The 23,255-nt window shown below is 46.5% G+C and overlaps 1 protein-coding gene across 1 annotated transcript in view; it reads right to left on the bottom strand.

Moving 5' to 3' along the window:
* itga8 (integrin, alpha 8) overlaps positions 1-23,044 on the bottom strand; it is a 42,859-nt gene extending 19,815 nt beyond the window's left edge. Inside the window, exons 1-15 of the mRNA XM_037073927.1 lie at positions 22,483-23,044; positions 22,056-22,186; positions 18,018-18,118; positions 17,764-17,887; positions 15,633-15,694; positions 15,145-15,190; positions 13,131-13,256; positions 12,930-12,974; positions 11,506-11,549; positions 9,327-9,383; positions 9,086-9,138; positions 8,792-8,997; positions 5,745-5,942; positions 1,139-1,184; positions 930-1,037 (exon numbers count right to left, since the gene is read on the bottom strand). Coding sequence (XP_036929822.1) covers positions 930-1,037; positions 1,139-1,184; positions 5,745-5,942; positions 8,792-8,997; positions 9,086-9,138; positions 9,327-9,383; positions 11,506-11,549; positions 12,930-12,974; positions 13,131-13,256; positions 15,145-15,190; positions 15,633-15,694; positions 17,764-17,887; positions 18,018-18,118; positions 22,056-22,186; positions 22,483-22,664 — 1,529 coding nt within the window. The 5' untranslated portion in view covers positions 22,665-23,044. The remainder of the gene's footprint in view (positions 1-929; positions 1,038-1,138; positions 1,185-5,744; positions 5,943-8,791; positions 8,998-9,085; positions 9,139-9,326; positions 9,384-11,505; positions 11,550-12,929; positions 12,975-13,130; positions 13,257-15,144; positions 15,191-15,632; positions 15,695-17,763; positions 17,888-18,017; positions 18,119-22,055; positions 22,187-22,482) is intronic.
* Between the last annotated feature and the right edge of the window lie 211 nt (positions 23,045-23,255).

The following is a 23,255-nucleotide window of genomic DNA, read 5'->3' on the forward strand; positions in this document are numbered from 1 at the left end:
TGTAGCAGTATGTTTAAGGCTCACCCTTCCCAAACACCCAGTGTGCTCTGATTGGTCAGCTTACACATGCCTAAGCCAGCACCACTAACAACAACAGAGTGGCAGTGCTATATCAATTCTTACATGCCAAAATAGCTGCTAGGCATCAAAGAAAGCACACGTGACATGGTGACATAGTGTGATGTCACAAAGTTGTGGCATTAGCGGCAGTACTGGCCAGCCCAACCTACAAAAATCTAATGCCCAATGTCTGCTACCTGGACAATAAATCCAACAAATGCATATTCTGGGTATGAAAAATGCCTCCTACAAGCACCAGGGAAATAAAATGTCGAACTGAAGGTGTATTGGGGCAGCCAAGAAAACCCAAAAGGGCCTAAGCAATCTAAGGGGACTGAGGTTTTCAATGAGTCGGGGGCCGATTCAGACTGAGAGTGCAAGCCACCTTGTGCGCCATTCCCAAACTCTTGTCACCCCACCGTGATTGGCTGGGAGGGGAACGCCCCAAGCTGCCTCCACTCCCCAATCAGGAGTCAGCTGCTCCACCCTGCACACAGATGATCTGAATCTTCTGCAATAAGGCTTAGGCTACAAAGTCACTGAATAAAAATCGGGAATACTGATGAGGCGTTTCAGGAGCGCTTTTTTCTGTGGGAGAGAGAAGCCTCTATTGGTGTAGACTTTGACCTTTGCAACTATCAAGACCTTTTACATACAAAAGAACCAATATATACAGTGAAACCCTTAATGAAAGGATATACAATATATTGTATATTATATATTGTACGGTTTGATAGTTGTGGATGCATGTGATCACACACACACAACACAGCTGGGAACCATAATGCAGTTATAGGCTGTATTGGAGAATGCTGAGGTGTAGGTGCAAGAGGGAATTTACTAGTTTCTTTGGAATTAGATGTTCTTACCAGGTGACCATGATATCTGTCTGAGGCAGGTGGCACTGTCGGTCATCGGGGTTCAGGATTCTGGGAGTCAAGATCATTTCAGCTTCCACGGACACTACAGCTCGTGACCTACACACAAGCATACACACACAAGGGTGACACTTTCTGACGTGACGAAACTGAAAAAGGAAATGCGCAAAAGGTTAATATGAGACAGGACACATTCTTACCTGTACACCGACACCTCGCCTGAGCCGAATGCCCCCACAATCAGATCTGAGAGAGAGAGAGAGAGAGAGAGAGAGAGAGAGAGAGAGAGAGAGAGAGAGAGAGCGAGAGAGAGAGAGAGAGAGAGAGCGAGAGAGAGAGAGAGAGAGAGAGAGAGAGAGCTTCAAAGAATGCCACAGATGGGACTGATTTCAAGGTCTCCAGCAATCTTCATCTAACACAGACTTCTCACTTAATACACACACACACACACATACACACACACACACACACACACGCTGTGACATTACATTGACTCTGTGATATCTCTTTCTTATCCTTTCACACATGACCCACTTCAGACTAAATTCATGAACACAACATGAGTTTATGTGTGTGCATGTATACGTGTGTGTGTGTGTGTGTGTTCACATGTTTGTGTGTTTTTCTGCGAGACATGCCGGGGGACCCCACGCTGCATTCCAGCGCCATCAGAAAGCCGACATCGCTCCAATCACACTCTGATAAACAACATTTCCCAACAGCCTGCGCAGGATCGGCTCCTAATTGTAAGCAGCAGCAGATCTCCTCTATATTAGAATTTTTTATTTGTTTTCATGGGTTTTGTGATGAACACACACTTTTAATTGGCTCACGGAGTTTAAAATAGAGCACAAGTTTAATGGCTGTGGTAAGGGGACACATACCAATGAAAGCCGCACACACACAAACACAGACACACACACGCACATACACACTAGCGCTGATTAAAACAATGTGAAACTGAGAGGCACTTAATGGATACTAACCCCCACTGCCAGATGCAGCAAGACTGTGTGATCCTGAGAAACACAGAATAACTTCATGCTGCTCACAGAGAAGCTTATTATTCTTTTCATGATCAATCAATCTGCTATTATTCTTTATGATTAACTGATTAAGTGTTTGGCCTATAAAACAATAGAATAGTAAAGAATGGCAATTTCCCAGACTCCAAAATCTAGTTGGGTTGGAAGGCATAAACCTAAAAAACCTCACATTGAAGAAGTGGGAATGAAGGGAATGTTTGATTTTTTTGACTTGATTATCATAATCTTTTTCCTGTTATATAACTCTGCTTTCGCTGTCAGTGAAACCTGCTGCAGGGAATATTGGTCTGAGCCATGGTGGAAGTGTAATCTTGTAGACTTTGCTTGTCATTTGCTGTGTCTTTCCTCTCCTGCGCACTTAAGAAGAAAGGGACTAATTGAATCTGAGCGAGGCACATCTGTTTCTGCCTTCGGCTGCAGTCACTGAGTCCCCCTGAAACCACAACATTAAACATTTAGGCCCTGTCCCTGTTCCCCTGGGGTGTGCTATGTCGCTATGCGAGTGTGTGGCTGTGTGTGTGTGAGAGTGTGTGTGTACTGTATCGAAAAGCCTGCAGTGAGAAAGGACCTCAAGATGTGGGTTTGGTGGGGCAGTTAGAGAGGTACGGAAAAGGGGGGAAAAAGAGCGCAGGAGAGGGAGGAGGAGGGGGGAATGATAGAACGAAGAGGAGGGCAGAGGATAGAGCTCTTGGCCTTTAAACCGCAATCTGTGAAAGCCATCAGAAGCAAGGTGTGTTTCCAGAGACCGCCTCGCTCCCAGTCCACATTCCTACGTCCATCCCGAAATCCAACTCCTGCCATAGGTGTGTGTTTTCAACACAGTGGTTGTCTGTATCCCTCAGCCTGACTCCTTTGTTTGCTCTCAAAACCACGGCATGACATGAGGCTGATTTGAAGACTGGGCATCTCTGGGGTTAAGTGTGTGTGAGAGTGTGAGTGCGCACATGGCTGCGCCGAGGGCTAAATCAAATAACAGTCCACTTTCCTTTTCATGTCAATCCCATTTCCTTACACACAGGAAAGCTGGCCTGCCACTGTTGATTTGAGTTTAGCGTGTGCGCATGGGTCTATGGAGACACACCGAAAACCCTACCCACACACCAGTGCATACACTCCATTCATTGATAGGTGCAGGTTCAGTGTCGGTAACTGAGCTGCTGCAGCCGATGGTGTCTGTCCTGGGCTGTGAAAACACGACCTCCATCCAGAGTTTAGACAGACTGTCAAGCTGTCACTGGCTGTCTGTTTGGCTGCAGGAGACTGGCCTCGATGACGAAATGCCAAAGGTCAATGGCGCTCAATGGAGAGGGAGGCGGTTTTGGGAGAGAAAAGGAGGATTTCTTTCTCTTTGGATGCATGCGTGGGATTTTTCAGGCTGCTCAGTAGCTTGCCAGCTATGATACATATTCTGAATTCTATGCTAACACTACCTTTTTGTACTGAAAAGCACATTTTTCACAGTGCAGACAGGCGGAGTAAGCTGTTCCAGATTGGATTTTGTTAGGGCTGGCTAACATTTTGTTTAAAGGTATGTTTAGGGTATAAAACTTTAATACTGAGAGATGAAAAAAATTGCGAGGAAAAGGGACAAATTGTGTCACCTTTTACTGATTTTAACCTGAAAGTACATCCAGAATGGGCTGGAAATAAAGATGGTCACTAAATCTAAGAGTAAACAAGGAACCAGTCATACATTTTACACCTACTTACCAACCTAATGACCCCTCACCACCACACGCATCCAAATCACCCACCCTGACACGTCTCCATGTCTTTAACTCTCCCAGCTAGTCGCTCTGATTGACAGGTAAAACATTGTCAGTTTTTGACCTTTGACCCCTCGGGTGAACCTGAAATGCACCCGAGGCAATTTGACCCACTCTTACGATACACAGCCGACCCTAACCTTAACTCCAGCCTTTAGCCTGAGCCACACGCCACTTCTTGGCCTCCACTGAGTCAGTGGAACATCAACTCAGTGCTGCTTCCACCTCTTGCTCATGACCAAAGAGGCATGCTTTTGAATTATGTTGTGTTATATTGTAGAAACCGGAAAACATATATCAGCCCACTGTTTTGTGCTGGGGGGTGGGAGGTTGCCTAGATGTCTGCTGTGTGGCGACTTACTGAAAAGAATTTTGTGGACTTTAAATGTCGGTGTCTTCTTTGTTCCTGTGCTGCCTTTCTTCGTCTCACTTTGCCTTTTCCACCTTTCATTTAGTTTTCCGCTATGCCCTATCAAGTCGAAACACACGTGTGTACGACGTAATCCTTAAGAAAAGAAAAGTCCATTAAAGCTAAAATTGGAGCTTAATCATCATCCTTCCCTCGCTCTGCGCTCCTGCCGTAGGCTAATGACATTTAACATCAGTGGCAGCATATGGCGGCTCGAGCAGGCCTCCCAGACGCCTGCTCAGTCCTCTCATAATGCTGATCAAACGTCTCCGGCTCCTTTGAACAGTGTGACTTTACTACTGTGCTAACGACACTCCGTGTGTGTGTGTGTGTGTGTGTGTGTGTGTGTGCGCGCGCTTCACTTCCGCCAGCCAGCTCCCTAATGACAGACGACACAAGCGCTGCACCGCTTGTGTGTGTGTGTGCATGTTTATACGGTGTGTGTGTGTGTGTTGGCTGAAAAGCTCTGCCACCCGTGAGTTTCTACTCCACTTCCTCCTCCCAGAAGAAGGGCCTCCACCAAAGCTGTATCCCCTGTGTGTGTGTGTGTTTACTGTGCGATGTTTTTGAATCCGGGATCTCGGATTTGCAGCGGGTCTAGCTTTGACCTGGAGCCTGGCACGCGCTCAAGAAAATACTCTCCGGCCGCCAATGAAACTGATCACAAGCCGCACATGTGAGGTGTGTGTACTCCTGTGTGTGTAATTTCCCTTGATATCCTGTTTGTGGAATGAAGGAATATGTTATTGTAGCCGAATGAGAAGGGGAAAAAGGGGAAGGGAGTGGGGGGCAAAGAAAAGAAAAGAGAAAAGAAAAGAAAAGAAAAGGTAAAACTAAACACATTCTCCTTTTCAGCCTAATCTGTGGAAGTACAGAGCCAGAGCAATGCTGAGAGGAGAGTGGCTCTAAATTAGGGAGAAAATGAGGTAGTAAACAGTGGTTTAACAAACCTGCCTTGCTTCCAAGTGGGTTTTTGCTTCTGAACTGAAAACTCATGTATATAAACAGCCTCACACTTAAAAAAAAGAAAAAGAAAATCCCCTCCTTTTCAGGTCTTGTGTGACTGAAGTGAGGTTTTCTAATGTGCTCTGTGAAGTCAGAAGGTGGAGGTGTCTGGTAAAGTCAGTAGGTGGGTGCTGCTTGGATGTAATTTGATTGAGTGCTGCTTTGTCTGCTCGCAGTTTCGGGGATTTGGGCCGAGGCTCGAATGTCACGCGGATAATGCGGCATTATACTTTTTTCTCTCTCTCAATCTTATATTTTCTCCCCTTTCTCGAGCACTGTAAATCCCCAAAGAATGGATGCAGCAGCGGTTCACTGGCGTGCATCCCTATACCCCCTTCCTCTGACTGATGACTTTAGCAGAGAAGAGGAGGGAAAGCAGCACAGGAGAGCATGAGGATGGTAGCGGAGGAGTGCATGCATGGGGGGAACCATGAAATGTGGAGGTCAGGAACGAAGAGGAGGGAGGCTGTAATGAGAGGAGCTGGAAGGAAAGTGGAGAGGAGAAGGAATGCGAGTTTGAGAAAGAATTTTGATTATAACGTGGGGAGCTGAGTGGAGAGGGGTTGACTTGAGTGTTTACCGGGATACTGGTTGTTGTCCAGGTCCTGGCCTCCTCGCAGGGTGAATCCAAATCCAGGCAAGCCGCCTCGCGGGGTCCGGGCCGCTCTCAGCTCCTGGCTCGGCGTCAGGCCTTGCGTGGACACGTCTCTGTTACCGTTGAAGATCAATACTCTGCCTCCACGCTCGTCGCCTCCGAACGGACAGCCCACTGCCACGTCTGAGGGATGACACAAGAAGGGATGGTTTAGACATCAGCGGGGTTAAGGTCCCTCTGAGACAGGGAAACACGCAGGTAGAAGGAAAAGAGCTTGACTTCCATTTACCTGCACTCGGGGACCATGACAGCATGGTCCTTCACCTCTTTCCTTTTAATTTCCATTCGCTTAAATTATCTCTAAATTGTTCTTTTTCTGCTCAGGGTTACTGTTAAGGTCATTGCTGTAGTTTTTTTGTTACTTTATATTGCTCCACAGGGGAAACATTTTGGTTAAATATCACCTAATTATAAGTGAGAAAATGGGTGGGCTGGCTCGTCTGGTTTGGTCGTAGACATTTCAGGGAAATAAAGTTATCTGCTTTCTTACGGAGAGTTAGAAGAGGAGCGAGATACCAGTCTCAACGTTTGTCCATCAAATATGAGGCTGTGGACTGGCTAGCGGTGGGTTAGCTTCGTATAAAAACTGGAACCAGGGAAAAACCAGAGAAAATATCTGCTTACCAGCACCTCTAAGCCTCAATAAGTGTACAGCCAAGCAGCTTGGAGCTTTTTTTTACCTAAACTTGGACAATGTCGGGCTCGCTGTCTCCTCCTGCTTCCAGCCTTAAAGCAAAGCTAACTGAGCTCGAGGACAGATGATGATGGTAGCCTATCGATCTTCTCATGTAATTCCTGGCAGCGGGGTGAATAATGTGTAAGCGTTTGTATTCCCAAAGATGTTAAAGCCCCTGGAAGTAGGCTATTAGGAAAAGTTAAACACTACAAAACTCAGCTAATCTGGAATGTGTGCATCCAGCGGACTTGCTAGACAACGGTCTGGAAAAATAAGCAAAGATACCCCCCTTTATTTTCATCAGATCTCATCAAATTCTCATCAGGTGGAATGCTTCCCTCATGGGTGTACGGAAATACGCGGAATCACTTACTCTTCCAGCGGAGAGCTCTTGTTGAATGAATCTAATCTATTCTAACTTTCCCTCTAATCCAAGATTGCTGTTTTTGTGCAAGCCGCAGTTGCTCACAGCAAGAAAATGAAAGAGAAAGCAGGTTTTCATGAACTTCCTTCGGACACGATGCAGGCATGCAGCTGCTGAACAACAGAGCACCCGACAACACAGACACGAAAACAGAGATACAACCATTCGGCACCTGTCTTGACATGAAAAGTAACAGATTTCTTTCACCAAACTCTTTAACCTTTTAATGTCCACACATCGCACTGTCCTGCACACAAGTATCGCCCAGCACTGTAACTGACCGAACACCTCTAGACATCCTGTTTGTCTCCGGACCCCCTCTTACTCAGCCTAAACAAGTAGTTCCACATGAAGCAGATTGTGGGGTAGAGAGGATAAATGCAACCATGTGTGTATGCAAGTGTATACATGTGCTCGTCTGTGCGCATGTGCGCCTGCGAGCCTGTGTGTCTGTGCGTGGGTACGCGTGCGTAACCGAATGACTATGGGAGAAGCAACATACTTAAAAAAAAAAAAAAAAAAAAAAAAATCTTCAAGTAATGTGAAAGTCACTCACGGGCATCCCACACAACGCAGACATTGGCGGCGAAAAATGCGGAACACCCACTGTGATCACTGAGATCAGCGCTACAGGAGATCGTCGCTCGCAGACACAAAGAGGCTGACACTGTGTGAGCGATGGTGACAGGGAGCCAGTGTTGGTTGGTAGATAGTAAGAAACGGCAAATTGAATTATGCTAAATCGCGTGGTTTCAGCTGACACTTAACAGAGCCGTGAAGATGAGAGGGGACTGGCAGAATGCTGCAGAAAAAAAAAAAGGGAGTGATGAGTTCCCTGCAGACAGAAAATGGATCTGCCCGTGATTAGATCACACCGGGGCACAGGTATACTTGAACGCAGACGTTTGACATTAGCAGAAAAATAAGCTGCTGAAACCTCTGATCACAGTGTTTCCACGGTGACGACCATAACGTAATGCCGGATAATGAAATCATGCACAGTCATGGAGCGGTCTGGCGGAGAGGCTTCGTGTCCTCTCAGGTCACGTCACCACCCCTCAGAGACGGTCGCATCCTGACAGCCAATCCAGATTTATGTTTGTGCTCAGAGAAAGCTTCAGTATTGATCCAATGGTTATTGATCTGCTGGTTAAAGGGTTTAAAGGGGTGGGACACACATTAACACATGCAGTCCATGAATAAATAAAACTCAAAACAGTGCGCTTGATGTCATACGAGCTCCATGTGTGCTTCAGTTCATTCATTTTTTAAGGGCAGCAGGCCTGAGCTTTATGGAGCATTTGTGCTGCAGGCCACATGCTTTGTGTGTGTGTGTGCGTGTGTGTGTGTGTGTGTGTGTGTCCAGTCAATGTGAGGATAAAACAAACACACTGAAGAGGAATGAACCCAGGGCTGCAGGACAGAAACTCCCAGATGATTTTATCTCAGTGCACATCTGGTGAGTTAAAAATAACTCCAACACACACTTACGCACACATGGCCGTAACCCTTATCAACACAGGAGGGGACAAGTTCACACAGACAACCTTTCATCGCCGCACTTCCTGATTGGCTGAAGAGCTTTGAGTTTTCTCATGCCGCGGCATCCGTAAGGATTTCCTCGAGTCCGAGACAAAACAGCCCGAGAGGCACGGGAAACACAGAAAAAGATATGTCTGTCAGCGGGTTCACCTGGAAACACAAGCCCCATATGGCCAGACAAGGGCCTTGCTAAATTTCCTCATCTCTTCTCTCTTTGTTTCCTCTCTCATCTTGTCTATTTTTGTTTCTCAGATGAATTTCATCTGGCTCAATTTCCTTTTTATCTCATCTTTCTCCTTTTTTCCCCCTTCTTTCTTTCTCCGAGCATACCGTTGTATCCGTCCTGGTTGAGGTCCCCCAGGGGTGCTATAGCCGTGCCGAAGCGCCCGAAGACGAGCGTCCCGGTGAGGGCGACAGGTTTGGTGAAGGTGAGCGGGGCCGTCTGCAGGTACAGGTACACCCTCCCCACCTCTCTTGGCTTGCTCTCCATCTCCCTCTCCATGTAGAGGGGCGCACCGACCAGCACGTCGTCGGTCCTGGGGAGACAAGTTTCAGTCCTCAGAGGACAAAAGACGTGGAGAGAGAGCGTCTGTGTCTGGAGTGACGTGAGAGCTTTAGGCTTACCCGTCTCCATTCAGGTCAGTGACAGCCACCGAGTAGCCAAAGTAGGAGGCCATCTGAAGGACAGGGAAAGAAGGAGCATGGGTATATTTAACCGTAAACTCAATATGGTATGATTTTCCTCTAATTTCATTTTCATCCCCATGCAAGTGGAAGTGGGAGAAAATCCATATCAGCTGGTGCCCAGGGTGCAGGAGTTTATATGTGACCCAGCAGTCTGATTGGGATGTGTTGGCGCTCCTACCTGCTCCCCTGTAAAGTTCTGGATGAAGGTCAGATTGGTGGAGTTGATCATCGCCACCTAAAACAAGCACACATACTCTCAGGTGCAATCCGGCTCGACGACTTAAAAAACAAAAGACTTTGTCCTCGCAGCGCTCCAGGATCAAACATGGCCGAGCAGTCTGACAAACAGGCACATGAAGAATGCAGGGGGAAAAAAAACAGAAAAGAAAGAAGCATAAACCGCACAAAAAGCTTTTATTCTACAGAAACCTCTTTCTTTCCCCTGCCCTCCCCCAACCATCATCGTCTGTGTGCCTTTACCATTTCCCCCCTCATCTTTCTCTCCTTCCCCCCATCCTAACCCCGGTCGTGGGGAACGATGGAGGGGGGGTTTGGGGGGGGGCGCTGAGAATTCCTTCATAAGACCTAAAATAACAACCACATGGAGACAGCCGGGGGCTACGCATACACACACACACACACACACACACAAGCACACACACACACATGCAAGATACAAGTTGACCCAGTCGCAGATGTCTCAAAGACACATCGAACGGGGATAGACTTACAAACAGACAGATGAGGGTGCGTAAACACCGCTATTGAATCAGAGCGCTCTGAGTTGTCACAGATTGGTCACAGAAGAAACCTGATCGCGGACGACGGCCTGCCTCTAACGTGGCCTACCTGCATCCCTCATAACACGCCTCCTGCTGCGAGCTACGAGCCCCCCTCCTCTGTGACACTCGCAGTGCACTGTCTGTACAGGAAGGAGCATGCTCGCACCAGCTTCACATATGTCCAGACAGAAACTGCTGCAGTGTGTGTGTGTGAGCGCCGAGTGTGATGAGTCTCGCGGTTGCACTGCAGGTCAGGGTTAGAGGTCAGGCTTGTGTGGAGAAGGGTTAGTGGGGTTAGGTGGGGTCACAGCCCTCCACATGCAGCGGAAGCCGTGTGTCATTAGGGAGGATTGACACAGTCAGCCCCGGGGACATGTTCCCATAAGAGAACACAAGGCACACCACAGTTTACACACACACTACATCGCACACACTGTATTTGCATGTAGATGCAAGTGCACGGTGAAAGCTGCAATCCCATACGAAGCAGCAAAAGCAGACGAGTCTAGAGGACTTTACTTCTGATCCCTCCCGCGCTTCTTATCACACTCAGACTGCCACACATCTGTACATCTTGAAATGTCAGGATCACAGCATGCAGATGGGCGACAGAGTAAAGGCAAAGCAAAACCAATATGTTTCACCATAAGCCACCAAAACATCTCAAAACTTCCTTTGGCATGGATTCTACAAATCTCTGGAAACATTCCTGGAGGAACAGAGACCATTCTTCCAAAATATGTTTCCTAATTTGGTGTTCTGACAAAAAGTGCTCAGACTGCTCAAACCACTTTGATTGCTTGATTTTCTACATTCATCATGCCTAAGTCCTTTTTTCTGGAGACTTAGCAGCAAAAACTCACCTAGGAGCCTTTCTTGTTGAATTTTGCTTACAAGGAGTTTGTGTTTAATTTAGAGTAAAAATATCTCAGTACCCTCAATAAAACACACAGGAACCTAAAAAGTAAAATCTTATCAGTGACGGAATTTAACCAAGTGCATTATCTCAAGTACTTAACTTAAGAACATTTTTGAGATACTTGTGTTTTACATAAGTATTTACTTTTTTATTCACTTAATGTATTCATTTCTGTAGTTACTGGTTATTTATTGAAGGCTGAATGCTGCATCAGGGCCAGTGTAGCGCATTTCTAAATGTATCTACATCATCTGGGATCAGATAAAAAAACAAGCAAACAAAAATAAGACACTGATTCTGATCACAATCCAACTGCTAAATACATCAGATTCGATGATCAGCCAGACCTATAGCACACATAATAAACATACATGTAGTTATGTATGATTTACTTTTGATATTACCTGAAGTACTATTTGTGTGGTTGACTTTCACTTTTACCAAAGTAATATTTTGACACAATATACTGACTATTTACTCAAGTATGACATTTGGGTACTTTTTACAACACTGCATTCCAGTGAGATAAAGGGACTCTTTCTTTTAGGCATCACATCCTATTTCAAAAATAAGATGTGAAATCCTCACAAGTGAATTTTCACTTGTTCTACTGACAGATTGTTCTAGTGTCATTTTATTTCCCACTGTATACTCACATATCCAAAGTTCTGCGCTCCTCTCGGGACTCCAGCTATCAGCTCTGGGAAACATAAAGATAATGACAGACTTAAATTAGCGCGTGTCAATGTGTGAGAAAAGGGGCTCGACAGTGGTTTGTCTCAAAAACGCGCAAACCCCAAAAATCCCCGCCCCAGCCCACCCTGTCAGAAGGGCCGAGTGTTGCTGAGGGCACAATGAGTGATCGGGTGCTCGAGCGCTGGTCGTGAATTGATTGATGAGGGCGGCGCTGTGAACTTATAGGGACGATCTGAAGGACCCACCCACAGAGAGAGAAGACAGACAAGAGTCCCCCCCCCCCGCCCCAGGCTCTACCCAAAAGACTCAACCACGATCCCACAAACCAGCACTTCCCAGCTCCATCCTCGCCCAGAATTCCCAGTTACGACCAGTTCTCCGGTCTGAAGAGGGTTTTGGGGGAACAAGACCACAACAAGCTCAGTACCACAACACAACACAACAGCGGGCATGTGTAACCTCTTATGGCTCGCTTTAAGACCCTCTGACATGTGTTGTGCCGGAGGCGGTTCGGGGCCCTTTTTTTTTTTTTTGTTTGCGGGGTTGGTATGGGGGTATGTAAACTTAAAGATCCCACTAAATGGTGATTAGCAGAGAGGCTCTGATAGACAGGAAATTATGAATGGGAAGCCGGAGTGGCTTTGAGGAGGCATGCAGGGTCTCATGCTCGTGTTTGAAGGGAAAGTCATAAAACAATAGTTATAGAAGATGCTGTAGCCTGACTGTGGTGGGACAGATTCTCTTTAATAAAAGAGCTGTGCTTTCATGTTGGCTGTGTGTTTCATCTGCTGGCAAACTGCTGGCATGGGACAGAGCGTCAGCAGCACCTGAATCAAAATGCCGTGCCGCTGGCAAGACACCCTAAAAATATATAAAAAAATGATTTCTATGAATTTATATTGGCCTCTCGCTTGAGAGGTTCAACAGAGATGAACTCGGAGTCGCCTTCACCCCCCACCTGCACGTCTTTAATAAAATGATGGAGTGTGGCGTGCATGTCCCTCTTTCCACCTAATATTTCAAGTCGGCGAGAGACTCCGGACCCACTCTGGATCTGAAGGGGCCTGCCACTAATCATTCTAATCAGTCAGAATGAAGAGAGAGGAAATCCCTTTATCAGTGGTTCCTGAGGTCCTGTCCCCTCGGGGTCGCGACCCAGACATGCAGAGACAGTTCTCATTACTGCGCCCGGAGTTCAGACCGAGGCACTGTCACACAGCTGTCCACTCCTTATCCCTCACCCCGCAAACACCCCGTCACAACACTCCCTCCTGGCATCCAGCTGGCGAGAGTGCTGTGCGACTGCGTTCGCCGGTGCCGGTAGCGAGCGACTCCTCTGGTACAACATGTGGTTTGGTTGTAATGAATTGTGGGCTTTTCTCACCTTGTTCAGAGTCTCCTGTAAACTCCCCCACCGCCACAGAGTAACCTAGAGAGAGAGAAATGGGTTGCACGTGAAGGCAATTAACTCTTGGTAAACTGTAACTGACGCCTGCGATGTCATTTCGGATCATTATTTGGATCAACACAGTTGTCTCGGCGTGTGGTTGTGTGTGTGTGTGTTTGTTTTGTAAATGCATGTTACCAAGGTAGCTGTCGTCGTGTGTGTCCTCAGCGGCTCTGGTGTGTTTCTCCCCTGGAACCCGTCTCAGCACCGCCTTCAAAGAGTAGCCGTTCAGTATCTCAGCTATCCCCGCTGTCATTACCTGACCTGCACACACACACACACACACACACACACACACACACACACACACACACACACACACACAGCACAGGGATAAATAGATAGAGAAAAACAAACAACTCAGGGTGAGAGAGTCACATCTGTTCGGCTCGGACCCCATGAAGGGAGCACCGCTGCGCTCTGCGATAGAAACCTGCTGGACCGCCTGCACGCAGAGCTAACGACACGTACAATCCTCCCCGAGGAAAGCTAAAACACACATCGCTGGCAGAGGGCTAGCTGTTTCCCTTTAAAAAAAACCTTAAAGAAAAGAAAACGCTTGTCCTCTCCGGAGCCTGGATTCTGAATTATAGGTGAGCGCGCACAAACAACGCCCTTCCTCTGGTGTTGAACAAGAGGTCAAGCAAACAAATGATTTTATCTACGGCTGCCCTCAACCTCCCATAAATCCTCCTTAATGTGTGTGTGTGTGTGTGTGTGTGTCGTGGCAGGGATGGGAAACGTGCCCTCTCAAACCCCTCTCCTCTCTCTATGAGTTTGTCTCCCAGAATAACATATCACCGCCTCAGCTCATCGTTTAAACGTCCATCTGATTAATGAGACGGCCTCATAAGCCACAGCTGCTAATTTGAAACGTCCTTTACACCCAGAGATAACAAGACTGTATATAAAGTTTTTTTTTTTTTTTTCCTGTCTTTCTTTTAAATGATGACTCAGGCTGAAGGCTGCGGATAATCGTTGTGTATTAGAGGCCATAAAATCCGGGCTGAGTGCTTTTATAAACATTCGGAGGAAGTGTTTTAACTGGAGGCAGCCAGCCTTGCCACGATGAGGGCACAGAGCGGGAGCAGTCCATTAGGCTGTCTGCGATGCCTGTCTAGTGCGGGCTCGTACGCCGGGGCTTTCATTCTTCGACCATATGTCATAACAGCGGCGATGCCAAAGCAATAACCCCCCTAAAAATCATATAAATTTGTGCAGCGGTTATGAAATATCCATCACGGGGCCACTCTCTAAAAACAAACGCTCTTTCTTACTGAATCTGGACAAATGAAGTGTTTCGGAGTGACGGACAGTGACGGGAAAGAGGCATTAGCTTGTGCAGCTGATTAGTGAGCGTCTCCAGCTGCAGAGCTCTAAATTTGGATCCTCTCACACACCTGGAGCCGGGGGAGTATCGCTGCACTCCGCCGGCTGAACTCTGACACGCTCTAGCTGTGTCTGCACCTATTAAGACACTCCATCCCTCTGCTTAGACTCGGCCCCGCGCGATCCCAGCGAGCGAGCTGACCCCGGCGCTGCTTTTATTGAGCAGAGGATCCATCTTTCTTCCTTCTTCGCTCTCTCCCCTCTGTCTGACTCACTCCCTCACTTCTCAACTTTCCCTGAGACCCGTTTGTGTCATCTCCTTAACAATCCTCCATCACTCCCGCTGTCCTCCCCGCTCTCGCCGTTTAAATTCTCCCCCACCTCTCCCCCCTGTCCTTCTCAACTGTGTGGCGTCTCCGACAAAGGCTTTTTTTTTCATGCCCCTCTGTGCTTTATCAGGGGGCAGAGGGGCAGTTCCTCCACACTCCATTACGCCCCGATCAGCTCATTACAGAGCCCAAACACCCACTTCCTGCTCCCTGACAGAGAGTGGCATGAAGTAAAGGAGCGAGAGAGTAGGGGGGGGAAGTTAAGGAAAGGGCAAAGACAGAGAAAGAGACACGTTTTCTTTCCACTTTCTCTTTCGTATAAGACGCCTGTAATGAAATTGAAGATTTGGCAAAGTGCGTCCGCTTGCATGTGTTGCTGCGTGGGCCGATCCGCCTGTTAAACTCATCTGTCATTTGAACACCTTCCCATCTATGAAATCACCACAAGAGAGGAGAGACAACAACACAGGTTTACACACTGTTGCCGGGGTTACCTTGCCAGTAAAAGCTTCCAGGTCCTCCTACCACCAGCGTTCCTTCCTGGAACAAACACCAATTAGTTAAGGTTAGTCATGTGACGGATGTGACAGATGTAACAGATGTGTCAGCGCGAGCGTGTGTTTGTGTGGGACTACGGTGGGGGTATAGAACATATGCGTGCACATATGATTCCTGCTGTCATGCTTGTTGACATCCTGTGGAGAATGACAGCTTCCTGTACAGGAGGGTAGAGTTGGACTACGAGACAGAGATCAAAGTTCACATTGACTATACAGTGAAAGAATGTCCATGTGTGTATGTGTGTTTGGTCTATTGTGTTCAGAGGCGATGGGTCACATCAGGAGTGGAGGCTCCTCGAGGGACGCGTGCGCTCTCATCTTCCCCGCGTCCATAAATCTCTCAAGGGGGGTGTTTGAAGAAAACTCTCTGTTTGTGCTCATCGAGAAGCGCGCGCGGGGGTGTTTACTGCTGCGGACTTTACCTTGGTGAAGTCCACGCTGAAGCCAGCCTGGCAGAACCCCTGTCCCTCTGGGTCTGGATCATCTGAAAAAACACAACAGTCGTTCAAACATGAGAACCGGCATCTTAATCGTAAAAAAAAAAAAAAGAAAAGAAAAAGAAAAAACATTTTCCGGAACAAAGCACTCAACTAACATTGCAGAGAGCATTACCCCTATCAGATGAAACAATTAGGCAACTCGAAACACGGAACACAAAAAAAAAAAGCGTAAAATTGTAGAAAAGGCCGAGGTGTGTTTGTGTTTAAATCTCTGCATCTCTGTGCACGAACACGCAAAACTTACGCGCTCATAACAGATTGTTCTTCATTTTTAGCGGCACCCTGAGGTGAAACTTAATGATGCGTGACTCCACACGTGCGCATATAAACAAAGTGTGAGTTATAGAAGGAGTCTGAGCGGCGCGGATTCATGTCGAGATGCCGAGGGGCCGGCGATGAACAACTCTTTCCTCCGCAGAGTTATTCGCCTCTTGAGAACAATCGAGTTTACAAGGTGATCATTCCAGTCTTGATTGGTCAGAACCGACATGAACAACAAAAATGGAGACCCTTAACAACTTCTAGTGGCGTGGAGTGTGAGTTGGAATGTGTGTGTTTATGTGAGGGGGATTTTTTTATGCAGAGCGGACGATGGAGTCGGACGATAAGAGCTGCGTTTGATCTGCTTTTTATGATGTGCCACCTGATAGCTTCCATTTCTCCTTATCGTACTCTGCTGGTGCCCTTGTATCACAGCATGGGGTGAGAGCGGTCGCAGGAAGAAAGTAGGAGAGAAAGATGAAAAAAAACAAACTGGCGATTAAGTTGAGGGGGGTGGGGGGGCAGGGAGCCAGAAAATCCCATGAATCCCATTAATAGAACCGATGACAGAAAGAAGAGGACCAGAGAGAGAAACAGATAAGTTGCTGTGGCAACTTGTAAAACATTAGGTGAGGTAATATATTAGAAAAGCTGCTCGGTGCCTGAGCCACATAAAGAAATACACATTTCGCCCACAGGAGATAATCTTGGTTGTCTTTGGCCAGAATCTAGCTTTGAGCTTTTTGCCAAATAAAATAGAAAGTGAATGACATTTTGTTTATGAAAGCACAAATGACTTTAAAGCATGCTATTCTGGGTTTTATTTGGACTATTTATGTCATGGTCTGGGTTTTTCTTCTTCGGTTTTCGTTGACCTCCTGTTTGTTTTGTAGTTATATCCTCTTGTGACTTGTTGTTACTTTCTACTTCCTGCTCACCTGTGTTCCTGTGTTCACCCCCACCATGCCTGTCTCACATCAGCCTCATTAGCACTGCTAACTGTTCCCAGTGTCTCGCCACCAGCACCTCACCCCTTGGCTCGCTCAGTTTGTATTTATGCCTGTGTTGTTCCCTCACTATCTGTTGGTTTGCCTGCCTTCGTCCACGTATCCCCTGTGCTCCTCTGCCTGTTCCCCCATCTTTCTGTGTTCCCTGCATTCCTGATTTGTTCCCCGTGGTTTTCTCCTACGTGTTCAGTTTTTGTATTACTTTAGTATTTCCCTTTTCTTGCTTTTTTGCTGCCAGTTTTTGTCTACTGCCATTTTCTTGTTTGCACATCTGTATTTTAGATTTTTGCATTTTTTTTTGCATTGGCTTTTTGCTTAAATTGTGACTATTTCCTTAGTAGATAATAGTTTTAAATGAGGATGTGGATTATTCTGAGTAATGGGCTGAACACACAGTGGGGTGGAGTCAGATATATCAAAACCTGGACAACTAATGTTATCGCATGGCTAGATACTATCAGAGGCAAGGGAGAAAACGGGTTTTATTAAGTGTAATTTGGGTGAATTGACCCTTTAAACTTTTAAACTTGACCCTTTAATAAGCTTAGACGTGATTTTTTTATCGGCTGACATAAAAATCAGCGCACTGTATTTAAACATTATGCCACATCATGAGGTATTACCCTGATGAAAGATACAGTACATTCAAATAAAGGAACACTGACAAAGGTGAATTTTATGGTCAGTGACAGCGGGGGGAGGAGAAGAAAAGAAACAGAGGCAAGGAGATTTGGACGGCAGTTAAAAAAAAAAAAAAATGGAGACGAGGCTGCAGGGTGACTCACTGGTCCTGCAGGGTGAGTACTCTGCGTAGGCACTGAAGTTCTGGACGGCCACATAGCAGGTCCCCACGGGGTCCTTCTCCCCGCTCAGCTTCACCGTCCGCCAGTGGTAGAGAGGAGCACACGCCTAAAAAACAAATGACAAATACTGACCTCAATGGCAACTAAAAGTTGTGTATAACTAGCTATAACTCTCAAGCATGTGAGATAATACTGATGACACATATCTGATGTTATCAGACATCATGCCTACTCACCACCACTTTTCCTTTGTGTGTTCTAACCGATGCTCCAAACCACTGGTGGGACTTAAACTCCAGAGGCTCTCTGGTGCCGTTTACCTTTATCATTCTGTTATCTGGAGGGAGACAGAGAGCGAGAGAGAGACGGGAAGTGGAAAAGACATTAAAAAAAAAAGCGAATGAAAGAGACATTTCATAATGGTGCCAGTAAAAAGCTGATATTGCCTGTGGTAATGTGGACCCAGGCCTGTGGCTCTGCCTTGTGCGAGTGGAAAGAATTTGTCCTTGATAAGCAAAGAACAAACAGCGACGTCTTAAACAGGCCTGCAACCAACATCAAAACACCATTTGCCCCCCAGAAACAGACATTTGTCACGATGCCTCTTCCCTCAGTCAAAGCCTTTCCCCATAAAATGTAACAACACTTGAGATACTTACACACATACACAGGCCCAGGCACACATTGTGAGCATTTCCCAGCCCACTCACAATAAAGTGTCAGATTCGGTGTGCATGTGTGTCTCCGCTCTGTTGTGGATATTTTCCAGCGTTATTAAAGACCAGCTGGTGCTCTTTAGGGCCATGCAGACCCCTCACGATTAAACACCTTCCTTCAGCACATGCTCACACACTAAAATAGGCACTCAGAGGCAGATAATAAATGCATAAATGCAGGTGCACAGTGGATTTTCTTTTCCTTTTTAAAGGAGACACATTACACTCACTGTCAGGTTCATAATTCTGTTTTTTGTTACAACGAGGACAGGTTGACATGCTTCAAAGCTAAAAAAAAAAAAAATCTGTTTTGTCATTCTTGCTAGTGCTGCAGCTCTGTAGCTCTGTGTAGCTGCCAGGCATAAACTAGCAAATGTGTGACACAGCGATGTAGTGTGATGTCACAAAGTCACAGAATCGGGACTACTGACGAGGCATTGTCGGACCTTTTTCACTTTTGAGATCTTTAGAACATCTACAACACACTGAAGGAAGGGAAAGTTCACTGTTAATATTTCCATCTTCTCTGAGGGAGTTTGTTATCGAGTGTATCTGACTCTTAACCTCTCTCTTGTCACCATCATCATTTACAGGATGTATGGCAGGCCTAACCTCCTTCAACTTCTGTCTTTTTCATGCTTTAATATAAATCAATGCGATATCTAATGAAAACCCAAGACTATATGGAGTAATAAAGCCCATTGCTCTAATCAAAAGCAGCATCAGGGACCAAAAGGTTAAAGAAACAGGCTCATGAGTTGAAAGGAGCCCCTCTTAAGTGTATAAACTGCTGGTGAAGGTAGTGAATGAAGAATATACTCTGGCAGACGCACCAAAACTGTGCTCGCTCGAGCTCTGAGGCCACAGCAGAGGACTGAGAAATGAGCGAGAAGAAATATAGATAGTTTTTTAAACAAATCTGTGTCTTCTCTAATTTGTGCATTATTCTTAAAATTCGAGTAACAAGCAATTACTCTTATCTCTTATCACGCACACGCAATCACTAATGTGCACCTATCACCATATCAATCCCTATCTCTCCCCCCCACAGCAGCACGAGTTGACACATCTGCATAACGTCACTGAAGCCACACACACACACGCACACACACAGGTACACACATAATACTGTAAGGATATTAGCCAACACAGTACACACAGATGGTCACCACTTGTGCTGATATATTGTACAGTGTGTGTGTCTGTGTGTATGTGACTGTGTCTGGCTCATTCCTGCAATAAAGCGTCTGCTGTAACTCTAGAAATATCCACCGTGGCCACTGTCATCAATCACCGCACGCATACCCAATCATTCCAGTGAATAGGTGCACACACACACACACGGCCGTGCGCACGTTCGTTCCCTCTGTTTACCCTTATTTCCTCCAAGCCTGAAATTTCTCCTAAAGCACTTCACACTTAAACTAAGCCCTCTGTGCAAAGGAACCTGTGATTAACTCGAGGGAGAGCAAAGAAAATGGACCTCACGTTGGTGGTTTTTACTCTCATCTGCATGAAGCTCGCTTTCGTTCAGACAGAGAAATGTGCTTATGTGTCTGCATCAGCTGATCGGCAATCAGCTGTTTCCTTCGTGCTTCCTCATTAGCGGGAGTGTGTGTGACATGCAAGTGTAACCTGCAGCTGCAGCTCTGTCCACAAGGGACAAGTTTTAAATGGAGGTCGTCCCCAGGAGGATTCTGGTGATTTTTATCCATCATTTTGCGCCTTCTCTGTATATCTTCGTGTGGAAATATCTTTATTTATGTTAAGGTGAACACTTCATTCGGTTTAAAATGTGATGGAATATAATGCTCTGAGGAAAGAGGTTCATCAACATTACAGTCGTCTGCTACTTTCTTTCTTTTGCTGTATATAAATGCATGTGGTCGAAACGTTGAGGGGGAGCCTGTTCCCTCCATAATCCCCAAATCTGTGCCCATTTCTATACTGACATTCGATATTAGGTAATATCACGATATTTATCACAATATCGAACAGCTGTGTGACTCTTCTCCTGAGAGGTGAGTCACTCTTCTGACTGTATTTTAATTTTGTGTTTTAAATCATGACAGTGTTATTTCTCGCTTGAATTGCTCTCTTGACTTGGAACCAGTGCCAATACTGTTGTAGGCTATATTGTGTTTGCGAGTCATTTTTTGTACTAAATTTCAGATCTAAAAGTTCTTATTCAATATGATTTTGTAACTTGAAAGTTCTGTATGTGTTGCTTCAAAGGCAGCTGTAAAAAAGAATAACACATCAACCTCTCAGTTTGTCATTTTTTCATAAAATTAATTCAACTAACCAACATAAAACACAGTAAAGTAATCGTCTTTCACGATAGTTGGGTGAAACAACATCATGATATCAAATCTTGGATATCTCCCAGGCCCTAACGTCCATCCACAGCTAAATCTTTCTCCACAGGTGTCGAGCTTTCGATATCATTAACTCTGCTTCAATCTTATCTTCATCTGTGTTTACAACTCTCTCTGATTTCCCTGTCAGATGAATTAGTTCTCCTCGCAGTATCATTTTAATTGGCCGCAGAATAAAAACCCTCAAAGAGCGGAACCGCTTCCACCAGAGTTAACTGTGTGATAAAAGGTCAGTTCCTCCTCCATCTCTCCTTTGACGATGATGGAAACCCTCACAAAGAGAGAGAGAGAGAGAGAGAGAGAGAGAGAGAGAGAGAGAGAGAGAGAGGGCGAGGGAGAGAGAGAGACAGAGGGAGAGAGAGAGAGAGAGAGGGAGAGAGAGAGACAGAGGGAAGGAGAGGGAAGGAGAGAGAGAGAGAGGGAAGGAGACAGGGATACATTTTCAAGATCTAATAAAAAGCAGACCTCACCCAATCCCCCTTTCCTCGGAAGGGGAGCTAAATTCCCATGTGCATACACTTTACCCCCCCCTCCTCTCCCACCACCTCTCTCTCTCTCTCTCTCTCTCTCTCTCTCTCTCTCTCTCATTTTCCCACTTGTCCTCTCTCTCTACCAACTCAGATGGAAAAGTGAGCGACGCTGGATGCACAAACACAGGCTGATTGGACGCGTGTCCTTGATGATAACGTATTGAAAACCGTGAACGACGTGACGTACAGTCTTGCACCAGCCACCTCTTCTGTCAGATGAGGCTGATGAGGCCCATATGTCCTCTTATCGCCTCTCTTTCATGCAGCAAACACATGTGCCAACACACACACACACACACATACCAGACGCGCAGGTTATGAAACTCCAGTGAGTCCAAATGGAAGAACATCTGGGGCCACCTATGATTTTAAGAGGGATCCACTTGGACTTCAGCGCAATGAACGCTTGTTAAATTTCATTTCTGTTATTCGCTGAAAATACTCCTCATAAAACAGGTACATGGTTGAGAATACGTCTTGCAATTGGTCCAGATATGATAGAAAAGTTATGCATGCCAATGTCCAGTGAAATCCTTTAAAACAGGAGCCTGAAAGGAGCGTATTTACACCCATTGGGGGCCCAGGAGGGCTGCCATGAATTCATTTCGAACCGTGACATGCAGAAAATGAAAGAAAATCAGGTTACTCACTGGAATTGTCAAAAGGAATCTGCCTGCAGCTGTCAGGGAGTCCGGGCCAGGGGCAGTAGTAGACGGCTCCAGCCTCAACGATGCCCGGCTGGGAGGTGTTCGCCTTGGGAGCCCCCACCAACACACTGATCCTGGAGGGGAGACAGAGGTGCAGGAGAGGGTGAAGTCAGCGGCTCATTCATACATCTCGATTTCTTTACTTTTTCATTATTCTGCTTTGCCTCCTCTGTGTCTCGTGCAGCTACAGATATGATGAAGCCTCATATATCTTCACTGAAATGTAACTTTTTTTCTCACATCGCATCATTTGGATTCAATTCTCTTCCACTGAGTCTACAGTAGAGAACTTAAGGCAGCTCTAACCACATGTACTGAACTCCTGCAGGACCCCTAATGGGGCAGCTTCAGCCCTGATGTTGCCACTCACGTGTTGCTGCCGCTGGAAGCCTGGTAGAAGTCCACAGAATAACCGAAATAGCTCCCATCGGGTCCCCTGTAAACCGTAGGATGCTCTGCGTGAATGTTGAAACCCCAAACTCCGTCGAGCGCCGAGAGTAGCCCGAGAATAAACATCCCAGCGGAGGAAACGCTGTCCCACACACGCTCCATCCTCAAAGAACAGCCGGCTGTACACTATTTCCCCCCTAAAAAAAAAAACGAGAGGGAACTGGGACAGAGGGAGAGAGACAGAGTTTCCTCCGTGCAGGTGAGGTAGGCTTGTCCCGGGTTAAGTCCGCCAACTGGATGTCACTGGATCACTGCGCTCCGCTCTGCTGCGCTCACACCCCCCCAAAAAACACAAAGTACTGCCTCCTGACACCCTGAAACCACCAGGTCTGTCCAGAGTCTCAGCTACAGGACTACACAGCCGCGCCCCCGCCTTCTGCGCGAAACTTTACCCCCTACACACACACACACACACACACACACACACACACACACACACACACACACACACACACACACACACACACACATTACAAGGCACAGACCACATCTGAGCGCGCTACGGGGTTGGCGCGTCACAGCTCCTTTTATGGCACATGCAAATCTTCCGAGGCGATTTGGAAACTTCACCCTGAAACAATAAGTAATGTTAAAGTGAGATGAATAAAAACCACCCTCTCTCAAATCGGTCCAGGGAGGCGCGCGCGCGCGCGCGCACACACACACACACACACACACACACACACACACACA

This window comes from Acanthopagrus latus, chromosome 17 (assembly GCF_904848185.1).
Source record: "Acanthopagrus latus isolate v.2019 chromosome 17, fAcaLat1.1, whole genome shotgun sequence".
Classification (NCBI taxonomy): Eukaryota; Metazoa; Chordata; class Actinopteri; order Spariformes; family Sparidae; genus Acanthopagrus; species Acanthopagrus latus.